The sequence below is a fragment of the Balaenoptera acutorostrata genome, chromosome 20, assembly GCF_949987535.1.
Source record: "Balaenoptera acutorostrata chromosome 20, mBalAcu1.1, whole genome shotgun sequence".
Taxonomy (NCBI): Eukaryota; Metazoa; Chordata; class Mammalia; order Artiodactyla; family Balaenopteridae; genus Balaenoptera; species Balaenoptera acutorostrata.
In genome coordinates, this window is record NC_080083.1 from 13,217,732 (window position 1) to 13,233,489 (window position 15,758).

Genomic DNA, 15,758 nt, shown 5'->3' on the forward strand with positions numbered 1-15,758 from the left:
TCTTATTTGGGATACCTAGGCTTTTCTGCTGTCACTTTCTCTTGAGAAGGGATTGTCAGCACCAAACAGGGAGCAAGGGGGTAAGAGAAGTGCAGAATGAAAGTGAGGCCCTTTTTTTCTTAGCTTTTCAGATTACCACGTTGATGTCTCTGTCTGTTGGGCATTATTTTTACTCTGAATTATTTGGTGTTAGTACAGTAGTCCCTATATTGGGATTTTGTGGTGATGGTCACTTAATAAAAGATCATGTGGGACTGAATACTTTTAGGAATCTCTTAGGTGATTATTTGTAGAGAGTATTTAATCCAAAATTAAAGGGAAGGAAAAAGACATCGAGTTAAAGGAAGATGTTCTCTTAATTGTAATCTTCTGAAATGGAGAGGACTGTCCTGTGTGATTCATTTGGGACTGTAAGTAGAGAAACAGAAGGAAATGAAGCCATGGTATGTTTTGCGATTATAAATGTATTATATGTTTTGTCATAGCCAATATTTTCATTTGATAGGGTTTGAAATTTGTTAATCTTTTGGCCTTTACTAATCCTTTATAGAAAGAGTGAAGAATTGAGTTAAAAACTGTGGACCCTATTTCTAAACATAGTTAATAGGAAACACAGTTTCTAGATAGTAGTAAATGTTCAGCATTTGTGTGTGTTTTCAGTGCTCATTGTACATGAGCTTTTCAGCAGCATTTATTGACCCCCTCCTTTCTCCTTTATGCACTCTCCTCCATTTTCTTCCACGACACCAGACTCCTCTGGTTTTCCTTTTTCGTTTCTAGTCACTCTTCTCCCCTTTTCAGGCTTATTTTCTTGTATTAAATGTTGAGAATCCCTAAAGCTCAGTCTTTAACCCTTTTCTTATTCAGCACTCTACCTCTAGGCAATTTCATCCATATCTATGACTTTATTTTCTGCTTCCATGCAGATAACCTACAAATTGTTTATTCCTCCAACTCAGATTACTTTTCTTGAACTCTAGTCCCAAATATATAAGAAACTTGGATATCTCAAAAACACCTCAGACTTTGTGATGTCCAAGACCAAACTCATATTCTTTCTTCCTAATCTTGTCATCCTTGATATTTACTTCTCTCCATTCTCACTGACAGTGTCTATCACCGTTTCCTGTTTTTCTCTCTTAAATATTTCTTAAATCATTTATTTTTCTCCTTCTCAGCTGCCACCATCCCAGTCCAAGTCACCATCATTTCTCCCTGTCTACAGAATAGCTTCTCAACTATTCTGTTCTTGTCGACTCTGTTGCCCCTCCATTCCATTCTCCAGAAAGTATGTATAAACCCATATCTGAGCACATCTTTACCACTTTAATAGCTTCCTATTGCTTCTGTGATAAACACCCAAAACCTTTATTAGGCCTATTAGAATTTTCATTGTCTGATTCCTACCCTCTAGGTCTCTTTCTAGGTCTCTCTAAGCCTCATCTTTTTTTTAAAAATAAATTTATTTATTTTAATTATTTATTTTTGGCTGCATTGGGTCTTCATTGCTGCACGTGGGCTTTCTCTAGTTGCGGCGAGCAGGGGCTACTCTTTGTTGCGGTGCACGGGCTTCTCATTGTGGTGGCTTCTCTTGTTGCAGAACATGGGCTCTAGGTGCGCGGGCTTTAGTAGTTGTGGCACACAGCCTCAGTAGTTGTGGCACACGGGCTCTAGAGCTCAGGCTCAGTAGTTGTGGCGCACGGGCTTAGTTGCTCCACGGCATGTAGATCTTCCTGGACCAGGGCTCGAACCCATGTCCCCTGCATTGGCAGGCGGATTCTTAACCACTGCGCCACCAGGGAAGTCCCTCTAAGTCTCATCTTATATTCTTCTCTTTTTTGTTTTTGGCACTTGTTCTAATAAGATGTCATGATTCCAGGCCTTTGTACATGTTGTTCCTTCTGCCTGGAACTTCCCACCTTCACCTCATTAATTCTTATTTGTACTGTAGTTGTCAACTCATGCCTTATTTTCTCAAGAAAACCTTCTCTGACCTTCCAGCATAAGATAGGTTCCTTGAATATGAGCTTTAGAAAACCATGTTTTTTCCTTCATGGCATTTTTTTTAGTTTTAAACTACACATTCACTTGTCTGATTGATTAATGTCTTTCTCTGCCACTAGATTACAAAGTACAGAGCCTATTACTTTTTTGCTTACTATAATATCCAAAAGCCTAGCAAAGTTTCTGGCACACAGTAGGTGTTTAGTAAATGATTTGTTGAATGTCGATGGATAAATACATCATTCTTTCAACATTCAAAATTCTGAACATCCAATATGAACTAAGCACTATGTAAAAATAATGGGGTTTAACAAAAGTTTTTTTTCTTTTATGTTCATGGCAGAAGATTGGCTGATGGGTTATAAAAAGCTTAAAAAGCTTGAGAGCCTATTTAGTACTAATTTATTTTAATTATGCCCCAAACCCTCTAAAATAACACTTGGGGATATAGGAGGTTAATGGATTTTAGCTCTTCACAAGGGGCACTCTTGCTGAAATCACATTCATTCTAATTAGGGTTTTATATAAATTCTTCCCCTAGACTCCATTAGTTTGCTCTAATTCTATGGGTATACACTTTCCATTTTTATTTATCCTTACAAGGATTATTACCCATATAAAAATGTCATTCACGGGCTTCCCTGGTGGTGCAGTGGTTAAGAATCCGCCTGCCAATGCAGGGGACATGGGTTCGAGCCCTGGTCTGGGAAGATCCCACATGCCGTGGAGCAACTAAGCCTGTGCGCCACAACTGCTGAGCCTGTGCTCTAGAGCCCGCGAGCCACAACTACTGAGCCCATGTGCTTCAACTCCTGAAGCCCGCGTGCCTGGAGCCCGTGTTCCGCAACAAGAGAAGCCACCACAATGGGAAGCCTGCGCACCGCAATGAAGAGTAGCCCCTGCTCGCTGCAACTAGAGATAGCCCGCATGCAGCAATGAAGACCCAACACAGCCAAAAATAAATAAATAAAAATTTTTTAAAAATGTCATTCACCTTTCAGAGGGGATTAGGATGTTAGAATGCAAGTCTTCTGGTCTTAAGAACTGAGAAACTTGATTTTTTTTTGGCGAAGGACAGGTCTTTTACCTGCGTTTATTACCCTCTTGGCACCTGATATTAGGGCAGCTGAGGGAAGGTGTCCTTTTTTCTTTTTCCTTTTAAATGAAATTGAAGTACGAAGAGAGAGGTAGTTGTATGAGAATCAAGGGCCTGGGATCTGGTCTGGATTTTTTTTTCTACAGAGCTGGAAGTGCTACTTAAATTTCCTTAATTTCCTTATTCTGAGTGGCTAGCAGGGGCTAAATAATTGTGAACTCTGAGAGGAGCTTGAGTACCCTTTACCACTCCTTCCTGCACCACCTCCCACATCCCCAAGGAGATGTTTGCCCAGTAGCATCAGGGCCAGGATGCTGTTAGGTAAACATGATAGAAAGTGTAGCAATCACTGTGACTGTCAGAGCTTAAATGTTCTGGCTATCAGTTGTTGTCATGTCTTTTACTGGCCTGTTCTGAGTACTTAATGAGGAAGCAGTAAGATGAGACTGGCTTTCCTCTGGGTTAGGAGTATCTTTGGCCTCCAGCTCTTCCTGCCAAATCCTTAGAAGGCTAGACTGGCACCATGATGTGGTCAGTGGAAAGTGGGCGTGGAATGGCTGGTATGGGCTGACTACTGTGGGCCTCCAAGAAGAACACCAGCTTTTCTTCTCTTGAGTATGCTCTTTAGGATCTTATTGGCCAAGATCAGTTAAAGGTTGTAAAAGCAATTATTTGTGGTTAGGATATACTCAAACATATACTCGTCCAGTCTATGGTTAGAGGTTCTACATGCAAGTTTAGGACCAAACCCTAGTTGTCAGAGAGATTTTTGCCTGGACCATTTGCCTTTGAACGTCTCCCTTGAAACTGTGGTAGGGCAAGCCAATGACTGATGTTTTGGATCTGGATCAAGTGTTTTTCCATGTCTCCACATCTAAGAAATGAATCCTCTCTTTAGTTTTTAGGGTTTTTTTGTTTTGTTTTGTTTAACTTCTGGTTTCCTTCAAGTAACAACTTGCAGATAGATATGTGGGGAATTGAGTGGTTTAATATTATAAAAATTTTATACCCTATGTATTTTTTTCTGCTTTTGTAGAATGGGATGTATACATTGATCTATTTTAAGATATTACTGTGGTGTTTTAACAAATAACACTGATTTCTTTCAAGAAAATCAAGTTTGTGACAGATTTAAAATGAAGACTTTTTATAAAGTAAATTAAATTGCTTTGACAATTTTCAGTTAGTCAGTCATGTATTTCTTGATCACCAGCCAATTATGCATACTTCATTTTACATACAGCATACAAAGAAGACAGCAAGGTTTCTACCCTCTAGGAAATTTGAATCTAATGAGGTAAGACTAACATACATGAAGCCAGTAGCCACAGTATGTGTGTAATCAGTACCAGCTTGTGGTTTAAGACGTTAAGGCTATAAGAAATTCTAAGAAGTGAAGAATGGTGTTTTTGCTTGTTGGTCTCACCTTCCTCTCAGGTGTGTGCAATGTGTTTTGAATTCTTATTGTACTAGGTACTGGGGCATCCTGCATCTATCCTTTACTTGGAACAACCTTAAATGGCTGGTATTTCCTTGCAACAGAAGTAGATGACATGTGCTTCAACTATGCAAAGAAGAATGTGGAACAGAATAACTTATCTGATCTTATAAAAGGTTAGCTCTGTAGAATAAATACTCCTTTCAAGCTTTGTTTATTAACCTGTCTTTCTAATTTAACACATCTCATTGTCTTCTGCTTTAATATACAAACTTTGGTAATTTAAAACAGTCTGGTACATTGTAATTTGGTTTGCTGCTTTGTTACCAGAATTAACTCAGAAAGAAACAGAGTAAACATAGTCGATCCTCATAATTTGTGAATTCTGTGTTTGTGAATTTGCCTGCTTGCTAAAGTTTGCCTACTAGGGGCTATTTTTAGCCTCCAGATCAATACTCATGGTACTTTTGTGGTCATTCACAGACACGTGCAAAGTGGCAAAAAAATTGAGTCACCCAGAGTGCATGTTCCCAGCTGAAGTTGGACAAGGCAATGTCCTGCTGTCTTGTTTCAGCTCTCATACTGTAAACAAGTGTCCTTTTCATGGTCTGTTTAGTACCACTTTTTTTTTTTTTTTTTTGCAGTTTTGTGCTTTTATTGGTGATGTTGCTGTTTATAATGGCCCCTAAACACAGTGCTTAAGTACTGCCTAGCATTCCTAAGTACAAGAAGGCCGTGATGTGCGTTACAGAGAAAATACATGTGCCAGATAAGTTTCGTTCAGACATGTTATAGTACTGTTGGCCATGAGTTCAATGTTGATGAATCAGTAAGGATATGTATTGATCGGTTGATGAAAATGTTGGGACCAGAGGCTCAAACTTAGCTAATCATATATTTCTCTTAGGAGCCAGTGGTTCAGTATTCACTAATTCAGGGTTCGTGGTGACTTTATAGAACACAACTACCACTAAAGATGAGAATCAACTGTGTATAAAGTAACCTAGTCACCAAGATTTTTAAGAGGAAGAAAATCCTGCTATTGATTAAACTCTATCGTCTTTTTTATTTCAGTACATGGAACTGTGCTACAAATAGTCAAATCCCCTTAATGCTTAGTTACTTTTTACGTCTGTGCTTATTGTATATATATAAAGGGCTGGGGGTTTTTTTTTGTTTTTTGTTTTGTCATTAAAGAGACTTTATGTCTCTCTTTGGAAGAAATAGGCTTTTCTTACTAGTGTTAAACATATCGTAAGGGGAGATATTAATATATTATTAATGAGTTTTTTAGTTATCCATTCCTGTGTTACAAATTACTCCAAAATCTGGCGGCATTAAACAATAAACATTTATTAATAATCTCGTGGTTCCTGTGGGTCAGGAGTTTGGGTGTGGCCTAGCTGGTTGGTTCTGGTTCAGAGTCTTTCATGAGGTTGTCGTCTGAAAGACTGGGAGTAGAGATGTGCTTTCAGGATGGCTCACTTACATTGCTTTTGGCAGGAAGTTTTAGTTCATTGCCATGTGGATCTCTCCTCAGGGCTACCTGAGCATCATTACAGCATGTCAGCTGGCCTCTCCTAGAGCAAGTAGTTCAAGAGACAGGGCAAGGAGGAAGCCATATTGCTTTTTATGACCTAGCGTCAGAAGTGATACCCTATCACGCTCATCACATTCTCTTCAGTAAAAGCGAGTCACTGAGTGAAGCTACACTCAAGGAGAGGGAAATCAAACTCTGCCTCTTGAAGGGACTAGTATCAAAGAATTTGTGGACATATTTGAAAACTACCACAGTATTAATAGTAGTTAACAGTCTCTGTTTTTTCTCCTAGTGGTAAAAGTACCACAGAAGACACTCCTGATGGATGCTCTTAAAGAAGAATCTGAGATAATCTATGACTTTTGCATGTGCAACCCTCCCTTTTTTGCCAATCAGTTGGAAGCCAAGGTAAGATATCTTCTGCTTTAAAGTAGTTGAATATTTAGTTAAGTTTTCCTTGCTTGCAAGATAAGAGCAACTTTTATTTTGGAAGCTGTATCAGTTAGGATGCTTCTGGTATCAAGCACCTGAAAACCCAATTCATATTGACTTAACAAGAAAGTTTATTGGTTTACGTATCTGAGAAATCCAGCAATAGTCTGGACTTCAGGAACAGTTTGATCGAGGAGTTCATGATAGTATCAAGGCTGAGACTGTTTTTTCAGGTTCCCCCTGGCTCTTATTGGGCCCTTGGTTGTTTTTGTTCTCAGACTGGTTTACTTGTGGCAGAGTAATATTTGGGGAGTGGGAGAGGGTGAAAAGAGAGCTCTTTTCTTCCCCAAACCATTTAACATTTGGATTTCTTCTGATTGGACCAACTTAGGTTACAGTCTACTCTACTGCATTGGGCTTATCGGCTTAAGGAGAGGGTCACTGTTTTTACTGCCACCTATCATTTGATAGCAAACAAATGTCTTATTTAGTCTTTCTAACTTGAAATGAATATATTCATTTCATGAAATAAAATATATTTGCTTATGAATATGGAAAGAGATGCATTGGCTAAAAAAACTAACCTATTAAAAATCAATATGATATTATTGATTTAACCTAAGTTTTCCTTCATCTAGAAAAGAATTAATATATTTGCTTATGAATATGGAAAGAGATGCATTGGCTTAAAAAACTAACCTATTAAAAATCAATAAAATATTATTGATTTAACCTAAGTTTTCCTTCATCTAGAAAAGAATTAATATATTTGCTTATGAATATGGAAAGAGATGCATTGGCTTAAAAAACTAACCTATTAAAAATCAATAAAATATTATTGATTTAACCTAAGTTTTCCTTCATCTAGAGAAGAATTAATAGAAAGTGAATAATATTAATCAGAAGGAAACGAGGGGGTGTGTATGCTTAAAACTTTGGGAGAATAAATTGTTTTTAGAATCACTCAGATACTCTAAAGTACCATTTACATACCTCATAACAAAATAAATTCCAGATGGATTAAATTTGGTTGCGGCGGGGGGAAGGGGACAGAAATTTATTAACAATACCAACATTCTAGATTGGAACATGAAGTGAGGCAGGATTTAAGAAATCTAAATTTTAGCCTTCAGTGCAGATAAATTTGAGAACTATAGATAAAATAGCCACATCCTGGAGTACATTTCTTTTAAAAAATGTTGAGATACAGCATATATACATAAAAGTACACATGCCATGCGTGTAAACTGGATTTTCCAAAGTGAATATTCTTATAGAACCAGCATCCAGATGAAGAAATAGACTATAACTAGCACCAGAACTAAATACCTTTTTATAGCAACTTTACTGAAATACAATTTACGTGCCATCAATTCACCCACTTAAAGGGTAGAATTTAATTATTTTTAGTATATTCACAGAGTTGTGCAGCCATCACCACAATCAATTTTAGAGCATTTTCATCACCCCACCCCCCCCACGAAAAAAGAAAAAAACAACCCACACCCATTAGCAATTACTCTCGGTTTCCTTGCAGCCCCCTTAGTCCTAGGCAACCATCAGTCTACTTTCTGTTTCTGTGGAGTTGCCTGTTGCGGTCATTTCATAAAAATGGAATCATATAATATGTGGTCTTTTGTGACTGACTTCTTTCACTAAGCATAATATGTTTTCAAGGTTCATCCATATTGTAGCATGTATCAGTACTTCATATCTTTTTATTGCCGAATAGTATTCCATTGTATGGAAATATCACATTTTACTGATCCATTCATCTGTTGATGGACATTTGGGTTTTATTCACTTTTTGGCTATTATGAACAATGCTGCTGTGAGCATTCATGTACAAGTGTTGCGTGAACATGTTTTCATTTCTCTTAGGTGTATACCTAGGAGTGGAATCACTGGGTCACATGGTAACTCTATGTTTTATTGTTTGAGGAACTGCCAGGATGTTATCCAAAATGGCTGCACCATTTTTTATTCCCCTATGAGTAGTGTATGAGAGTTCCAATTTCTCCACATCTTTGTCAACACTTGTTTTTATCTGTCTTCTTGATTATAGCCATCCTAGAGAGTATGAAGTAGCATCTCATCATGGTTTTAATGTGCGTGTCCCTGATGGCTAATGATGTGGAACATCTTTTTGTGTGCTTATTTGCCATTTGTGTATCTTCTTTGGAGAAATGCCTATTCAGATCCTTTGCCCATTTAAATTGGGTTATTTTTCTTTTTACTATTGTTGTAAGAATTCTTTATGTATTCTATATGCAAGTCCCTTATTAGATATATTATTTGCGAACATTTTCTCCCATTCTGTGGGTTGTCTTTTCATTTTCTTGATGGTGTCCCTTGCAGCCTGGAAGTTTTTACTTTTGAGGAAGTCCACTTTATCTATTTTCTCTTCTGTTGCTTATGCTTTTGGTGTCATATCTAAGAAACCATTGCCTAATGCAAGGTCATGAAGATTTACTCCTATGTTTTCTTCTAAGAGTTTTATTGTTTTAGCTTTTTACATTTAAATCTTTGATCTATTTGGGTTATTTTTTTATATGGTGTGAGGTAGGAGTGGATTAAATATTTAAATTTTAAAAGTGACACCATAAAATACTAGAAGAAAACAAAAAAATATTTATATAATCTTTGGGTGGAATATTTTCAGTGTATGATACCAAGAGAGAAAAAAGTGACAGAATTGGCTAGATAAAAAGGTAAAACGTTAATATGTTTAATCACAAAGATGAAAGGTAAAGACCCTGGGAGGGAGTATTTGCATGAATGCCATTGTTTCAAATGCCAAGATTATACGATTTTTAAATCCCAAATCTAGCCTGATACCTGGAAACGGGAATTATGTCTAAGCATTCTTGTGTAAAACTAGGTTACAGTCAAAGAGCTGGCCTTAAGGTGTAAAGGTTTTTCACCAGGGTTTGTTGTTGTTGTTGTGTTGTTCAGGGAGTAAACTCTCGAAACCCTCGAAGACCCCCACCTAGCTCAGTAAATACAGGAGGGATCACAGAGATCATGGCAGAAGGGGGTGAATTAGAGTTTGTTAAAAGGATCATCCATGACAGTTTACAGCTTCAGAAAAGATTAAGGTAAGTTGGTAATAAGAATATTATCCACTATGTAATTCAGAAAGAAACCGTGTCACTGAGAGGAAACAAAATCACTGTGGTCTGAAGAATAAACAGATAAAACCCGAAAAGGTAGAAGGTCCTACAGTCTGCAAAGACCCTCTTTCTGAGGATGCTCTCATGCCTTTAATTGATTTGTGTTTCCTGTAATCATCTACAGTGCATGGATAGAAAGAAGGAAAATACCATATGATTGTATTGCTCCCATTAGTATGGTCCTGTGATGGAACAAAACTGATTCAAATATGGCTTTTGATTAGAAAACAGATGGGTTCAGATCTGCCCCATGAACCAGAATAAATTTGTTGCCTAGTCCTTGAAGCAGTTTATGTTCTTGGAATCAGTCTCCCAAACGATGACAGATGTGAGCACATTGAGCTGTCAAGAACTTAATGAAGGGAAACTGAGGTCACTAACCAGCTCCAGAGGAGAATTAAGTCTATTCATTTTTAAAAGCTAATTATTTCGGACAACACACCTGTCATTAAGCAGCATAAGGTACTCAGAGCTATTTGTCTCGCTTGACTTCTCACCCTGCCAAGTGTTGGTGAAATGATGGATAATGTGGTAGTTCAGACTAAAAGGGCTTTCAACCCTGATTTAGCTTTGTGACATAGAGAAGAATTTTTTAAAATTGTGGTAAAATATGCATAACATAAAATTTACCATCTTAACCATTTTTAAAGTGTACAGTTCAGTAGCATTAAGTACATTCATATTGTTGTGCAGCTAACCTCCAGAACTCTTTCTTCTTGTAAAACTAAAACTCTGTACCCATTAAACAACTAGTCCCCATTCCCTCTCTTCCCATAACCCCTGGCAACCACCATTCTTCTTTCCATCTCTATGAATTTGACTATTTGAGGTACCTCATGTAAGTGGAATCATATTTGTCCCTTTATGACTGGCTTCTTTCCCTTAGCGTCAAGTCCTCAGTGTTCATCCACGTTATAGCATGTTTCAGAATTTCCTTCCTTTCTAGGGCTGAATATTAATATTCCATTGTATGTATATAGCTACATTTTGTTTATCCGTTTATCTGTTGATGGACACTTGGGTTACTTCCACGTTTTGGCTATCGTGGATAATGTGGCTAGGAACATGGATGTGCAAATATTTCTTAAGACCCTGCTTCGAATTCTTTTGGGTGGATACCCAGAACTGGAATTGCTAAGTAGGGAAGCCTTTTTTTTTTTCCCCCTTTTGGATTTATAGGTGTTTAAAGCCGCTTATTTTAGTAGGCCAGTTCCAGAATCAACAAATATCCTGATTTGTTAAATGTGAGTTTATTTAAATATGGAAAGCAACTGGATTCTTGGATGATCTGCCTCAGAAAATTTACACAATATTAAAGCCAAAGGTTAATAAATTTTTTTTTTTTGATTAATAAATTTTTGCCTTAAGTTGATTTCTTCAAAGAAAAATGGTACAGATGAACCTGTTTGCAAGGCAGAAATAGAGACACAGACATAGAGAACAAACTTATGGACACCAAGAGGGGAAGAGAGGGGTGGGGTGAATTGGGAGATTAGGATCGACACATATACACTAATATGTATAAAACAGATAACTAATGAGAACCTGCTGTATAGCACAGGGCACTTTACTTAATGCTCTGAGGTGACCTAAATGGGAAGGAAATCCAAAAAAGAGGGGACATGTATACATATAGCTGATTCACTTCGCTGTACAGCAGAAACTAACACAACATTGTAAAGCAACTATACCCCAATTAAAAAAAAAAACAAAACATTAGGATGTGGGGAAGAAAGAGCCTCTTAAGTTATACTGAGCATTGAGAAGAGTCTGAGTAAGTAAAGTAAACTGAAAGCAACAGAGCACTGAGACTCATGACAGTACGTAACCAGGGCCATGTGGCCATTTCAGTATCTGTCAGCTTTTGAGGGAACTGGAGTCATTCAACAAAATGGGGAAGGTTGTTTTCAGGAGCCTATTAATCAGTAAGTTTCTATTATTTCCAAAGTTCCATTTGAACTACAAAAAATATGTTTTAAATGAACACCATTCTAAGAGAGGAAATTGGTCAGTACGTTCCACATCTGCCTGTACCTGGCTCTATGGCAGCCCACAAATTGAATGAAAGGTGAACGTTTGCTGGGAAGGGTAAATTGCTAGAGCCCATGATGTCTCTGAAGAGTCAACCATTTCAAGGTTGGTGTCGCGTATAGGAAAAGTTACCCAGTTACGATTCATATAAAGAAAGGGTTCAGCAGTCTTGTCTGCTCTGTTAGGACTCAGGCAGGTTGAGAGGGAAGATAAAAGGAAGAAAGGAAGAATGAAGTGATTTTCATTGAAGAGAAAATAGAGCAGTGTTTTTTGAAAGAGTTTTGCTCACAAATATTGTTTACAATTTCATGTCATACTTTGGTGACTTTCATTTGTATATGTTACCAGTGCATGTCCTGAATATTTTTGTAGTTGACATAATGTTTATACCACTATGCAACTCTCAAATTTTAAAATGCTGTGGAAACTGCATATTTTGAAGCTATGAAAAATAAGGGATTGAAAACAAGTATTTAAACCCCACCATCTGCTTCTTATCCCCCTTCTTGTTCCTGAAGAAATGCAGAAATTAAGCCAAATTTGTAACATTATGGAGTGAAATAAGTTATATTTGTTGGACTGATCTCAGTGATGGCACTCCAGATGCCTCACCTCCCCGTTATGATTCATGCCTTGCCTAAGTCACACTCAGCAGCAAGTGCAGTTTTGTATCTTAAGGAATTTTGCAGCTGGGAGGCCCTTGAGAGAGAAAGTTATCCAACCTCTTAGTTGTACAGATTAGAAATTTGGGACCCAGATCTCCTAATTCTGGTCCAGTGCTCTTTCCACCACTCTATGTAGCCTCTGTAGCCCAGACTGCAGTTAGACTTCTAAGTACACAGCCTTTTCTTTTCTACTCCTTTTCTTTTCTTTTTTCTTTTCTTTATTGTTGAGGTATAATTGACATATGACATTATTAGACGGCCTTTCTACTGTTGATGAAGATTTTCAAGTGCTTGTCTTAATAGCATTTTCTTTTTTTAGAGACTCACTCACCTAACCTTCTAAATACATTAGCAGACTTAATCAAACCCCTTATGGCCTGGATCTTACTCTTGTCATTGGTTATTAGGTCTATAGCTGATGCCCTTTATGGCAGTGATTCTGTGATTTTTCCAGGAACCAGATTTACCGAGTTCCAACTTAATACTGGTTTTACTCCCTGTTTTTGCTTTTTCCTTTCCATTCCTTACCCCCTGCCAGATGGTGGAGACTTCTTGGGTCTGGGTAAAATCCACATATCTGGTGATGGATAATAAATTAAACAATCTAGGCCTTTTGAAATGTGATTCTTTGACTTTTTTTTTTTGATGTGGACCATTTTTAAAGTCTTCATTGAATTTGTTACAATATTGCTTCTGTTTTATGTTTTGGTTTTCTGGCCAGGAGGCATGTGGGATCTTAGCTCCCTGACCAGGGGATTGAACCCACACCTGCTGCATTGGAAGGTGAGGTCTTAACCAATGGACTGCCAGGGAAGTCCCTCTTTGACTTATCTTTTAAATTTTTTCTCATTGGTAAAGTGAGATAATAATAGCTACCTCATACCTCATAGGGTAGTCATAGAATTGAATGAATATGTATTTGATGTAATTAAAAATAATAATGAATAGTAAATAGGATCTTTTAAACTCTTGACCATTTTAGGAATCCAGTAGATTTAAATGCTATGGTCTACTGTGTTGAAAGGAAATGTTAAGACTACTCTGCTATTTTACTTTAATGCAAAGTCCCCCTCCTTTTCTGTTTTTTTTTTCTTAAAACTAGGTGCTAGCATAGTTTTGGGGTGCTGTAAGTGATGGTTGCAAGGAACAATTGTAGGGCTTCCCTGGTGGCACAGTGGTTAAGAATCTGCCTGCCAATGCAGGGGACATGGGTTCAAGCCCTGGTCCAGGAAGATCCCACATGCCGCGGAGCAACTAAGCCCGTGCACCACAACTACCGAGCCTGTGCTCTAGAGCCTGCGAGCCACAACTACTGAAGCCCACATGCCTAGAGCCTGTGCTCTGCAACAAGAGAAGCCACCACAGTGAGAAGCCTGTGCACAACAATGAAGAGTAGCCCCCGCTCACTGCAACTAGAGAAAGCCCGCACGCAGCAACAAAGACCCAACACAGCCAAAAATAAAATTTAAAAAAAAAAGAACAATTGTAAATTTTATAACTGAGCTTTTAGTTAATTTTCCAGCTGAAAGACTGTCCAGTTCTACAACAAACTTTGACTTACCTTTATAAAAGGGTAAGCCACTTCATTTTCCTTGTCTGGAAGGTTGGGATAATACCTTTTATGGTATTAAATGTTAAAAGAACATAGGAGCCAGCTCCCACATTGTTAAAAGAACAATATGGGACAATATAAGCTCAGAATGAATAATGACAATAATGGATTATAACCCACTGAATAAAGTAAGCAAATAAAATACATAGGGGGATAGAGGAAAAACTCCTTGTTTACTCTAGAATGCCAACTAATAAATGTAGAAGGAATAATAAAATTAGAAAAATCACTGTTTTGCAATCATTATAGTAATAATTGATTTCATGGAGGAATCAACAATGGAAAGTTTGAAGAGGAACACGATATTTTCATAGTTTCAAAGTATTTCCCCAGTTACAAAGTATTTCAGTTACAAAGGGATATATGGTAACTTTATAGTGGAGAGACTGGGGGATACCACCTTGACCAGGTGATCACCTCCTGATGGGGGTCACCTAGAAGGACATGTAGCACCTCTGTGCTCTTCATGCCCAAAATGTTTTACCTGAATCTATGAGAAAATTTCAGAGAAACCAACTTGAGGGATTTTGTAAGACAATTTTTCAAAAATATTAAGGTCCTGAAAGTAAAAAAAGACCACAGAACTGTTCCAGATTGAAAGAGACTAAAGAGACTTGACATGTAAATGAAATGTGTAATCCTAGATTGGATCTTGCATCAGGGGAGAAAATTGACATGAAGGACGTTATTGGGATAATTGGTGAAATTTGAGTATGGACTGTATTCCAGATAATAGTATCGTATGAGTGTTAAATTTTCTCAATTTGATCATTGTTCTGTGGTTATAAAAGAGAATGTCCTTGTTTTGAAAATGTACATACCAAAATATTTAACATTAGGGGCATGATGATGTCTGTAGCTAACTCTCAAATGGTTTAGAAAAAAGCACACATAGAGCAAGCAAATGGGGCAAAGTACAGTGAATCTGGGTGAAGAGTGTACTGGAATCATTTGTACTAATCTTGCAATTTCTATACGTTTGAAATAATTTCAAAATAATTTTTCTTGAAACCTGCTGTCTCTAAGGAATTACTAAATGCTGTAATGAGTGGAGTGCTACTTTCATCATTAAAATAGTATAATGGGTTCAAAATCTCTTGGGTAACTGATCTTCCTTTTCATTTTTTTTTCCTACATGCGTTTTGATTAGTTGTCACAAGATGCCTGTTGAGAGTAGCTAGGATCTAATGGGTAGGCATTTTTTTTTTCTGGCTGCGTCAGGTCTTAGTTGCCTGCGGCACACAGGATCTTCGTTGAGGCCTGCAGTATCTTTCGTTGCGGTGCGTGGGCTTTTCTCTAGTTGTGGCGCGTGGGCTCCAGGGCGAGTGGCTCTGTAGTTTGCGGCACGTGGGCTCTAGTTGAGGCGTGCGAGCTCAGTAGTTGTGGCGCACGGGCTTAGTTGCCCCGTGGCATGTGGGATCTTAGTTCCCTAACCAGGGATTGAACCTGTGTCCCCTGCATTGGGAGGCGGATTCTTTACCACTGGACCACGAGGAAAGTCCCTCAGTAGGCATTTTTTAAAAAAGTGAAGCTAAAACAATTTTTAATACACCCAATTACTTCTGCTTGTTCTATAAGAAATATAACTTGCAGAAAACAGTTGATATATTGATGAGATTCAATCTTAAGATAGGGAATTCCCTGGTGGTCCAGTGGTTAGGACTCTGCGCTTTCACTGTCAAGGGCGTGGGTTCAATCCCTGGTCGGGGAACTACGATCCTGCAAGCCGTGTGGCCAAAAAAAAAAAAGAAAGAAAAAAGAAAAGAT

At 37.9% G+C, this 15,758-nt stretch overlaps 1 protein-coding gene across 5 annotated transcripts in view; it reads left to right on the forward strand.

The window, feature by feature from the left end:
• Nucleotides 1-15,758, forward strand: part of METTL16 (methyltransferase 16, RNA N6-adenosine) — a 68,313-nt gene that overhangs the window by 19,531 nt on the left and 33,024 nt on the right. For all 5 annotated transcript variants that reach the window (XM_007177462.2, XM_007177463.2, XM_028165270.2 and 2 more), the window contains 3 exons: nucleotides 4,574-4,714; nucleotides 6,371-6,486; nucleotides 9,466-9,608. In XM_007177462.2, coding sequence (XP_007177524.1) covers nucleotides 4,574-4,714; nucleotides 6,371-6,486; nucleotides 9,466-9,608 — 400 coding nt within the window. The remainder of the gene's footprint in view (nucleotides 1-4,573; nucleotides 4,715-6,370; nucleotides 6,487-9,465; nucleotides 9,609-15,758) is intronic.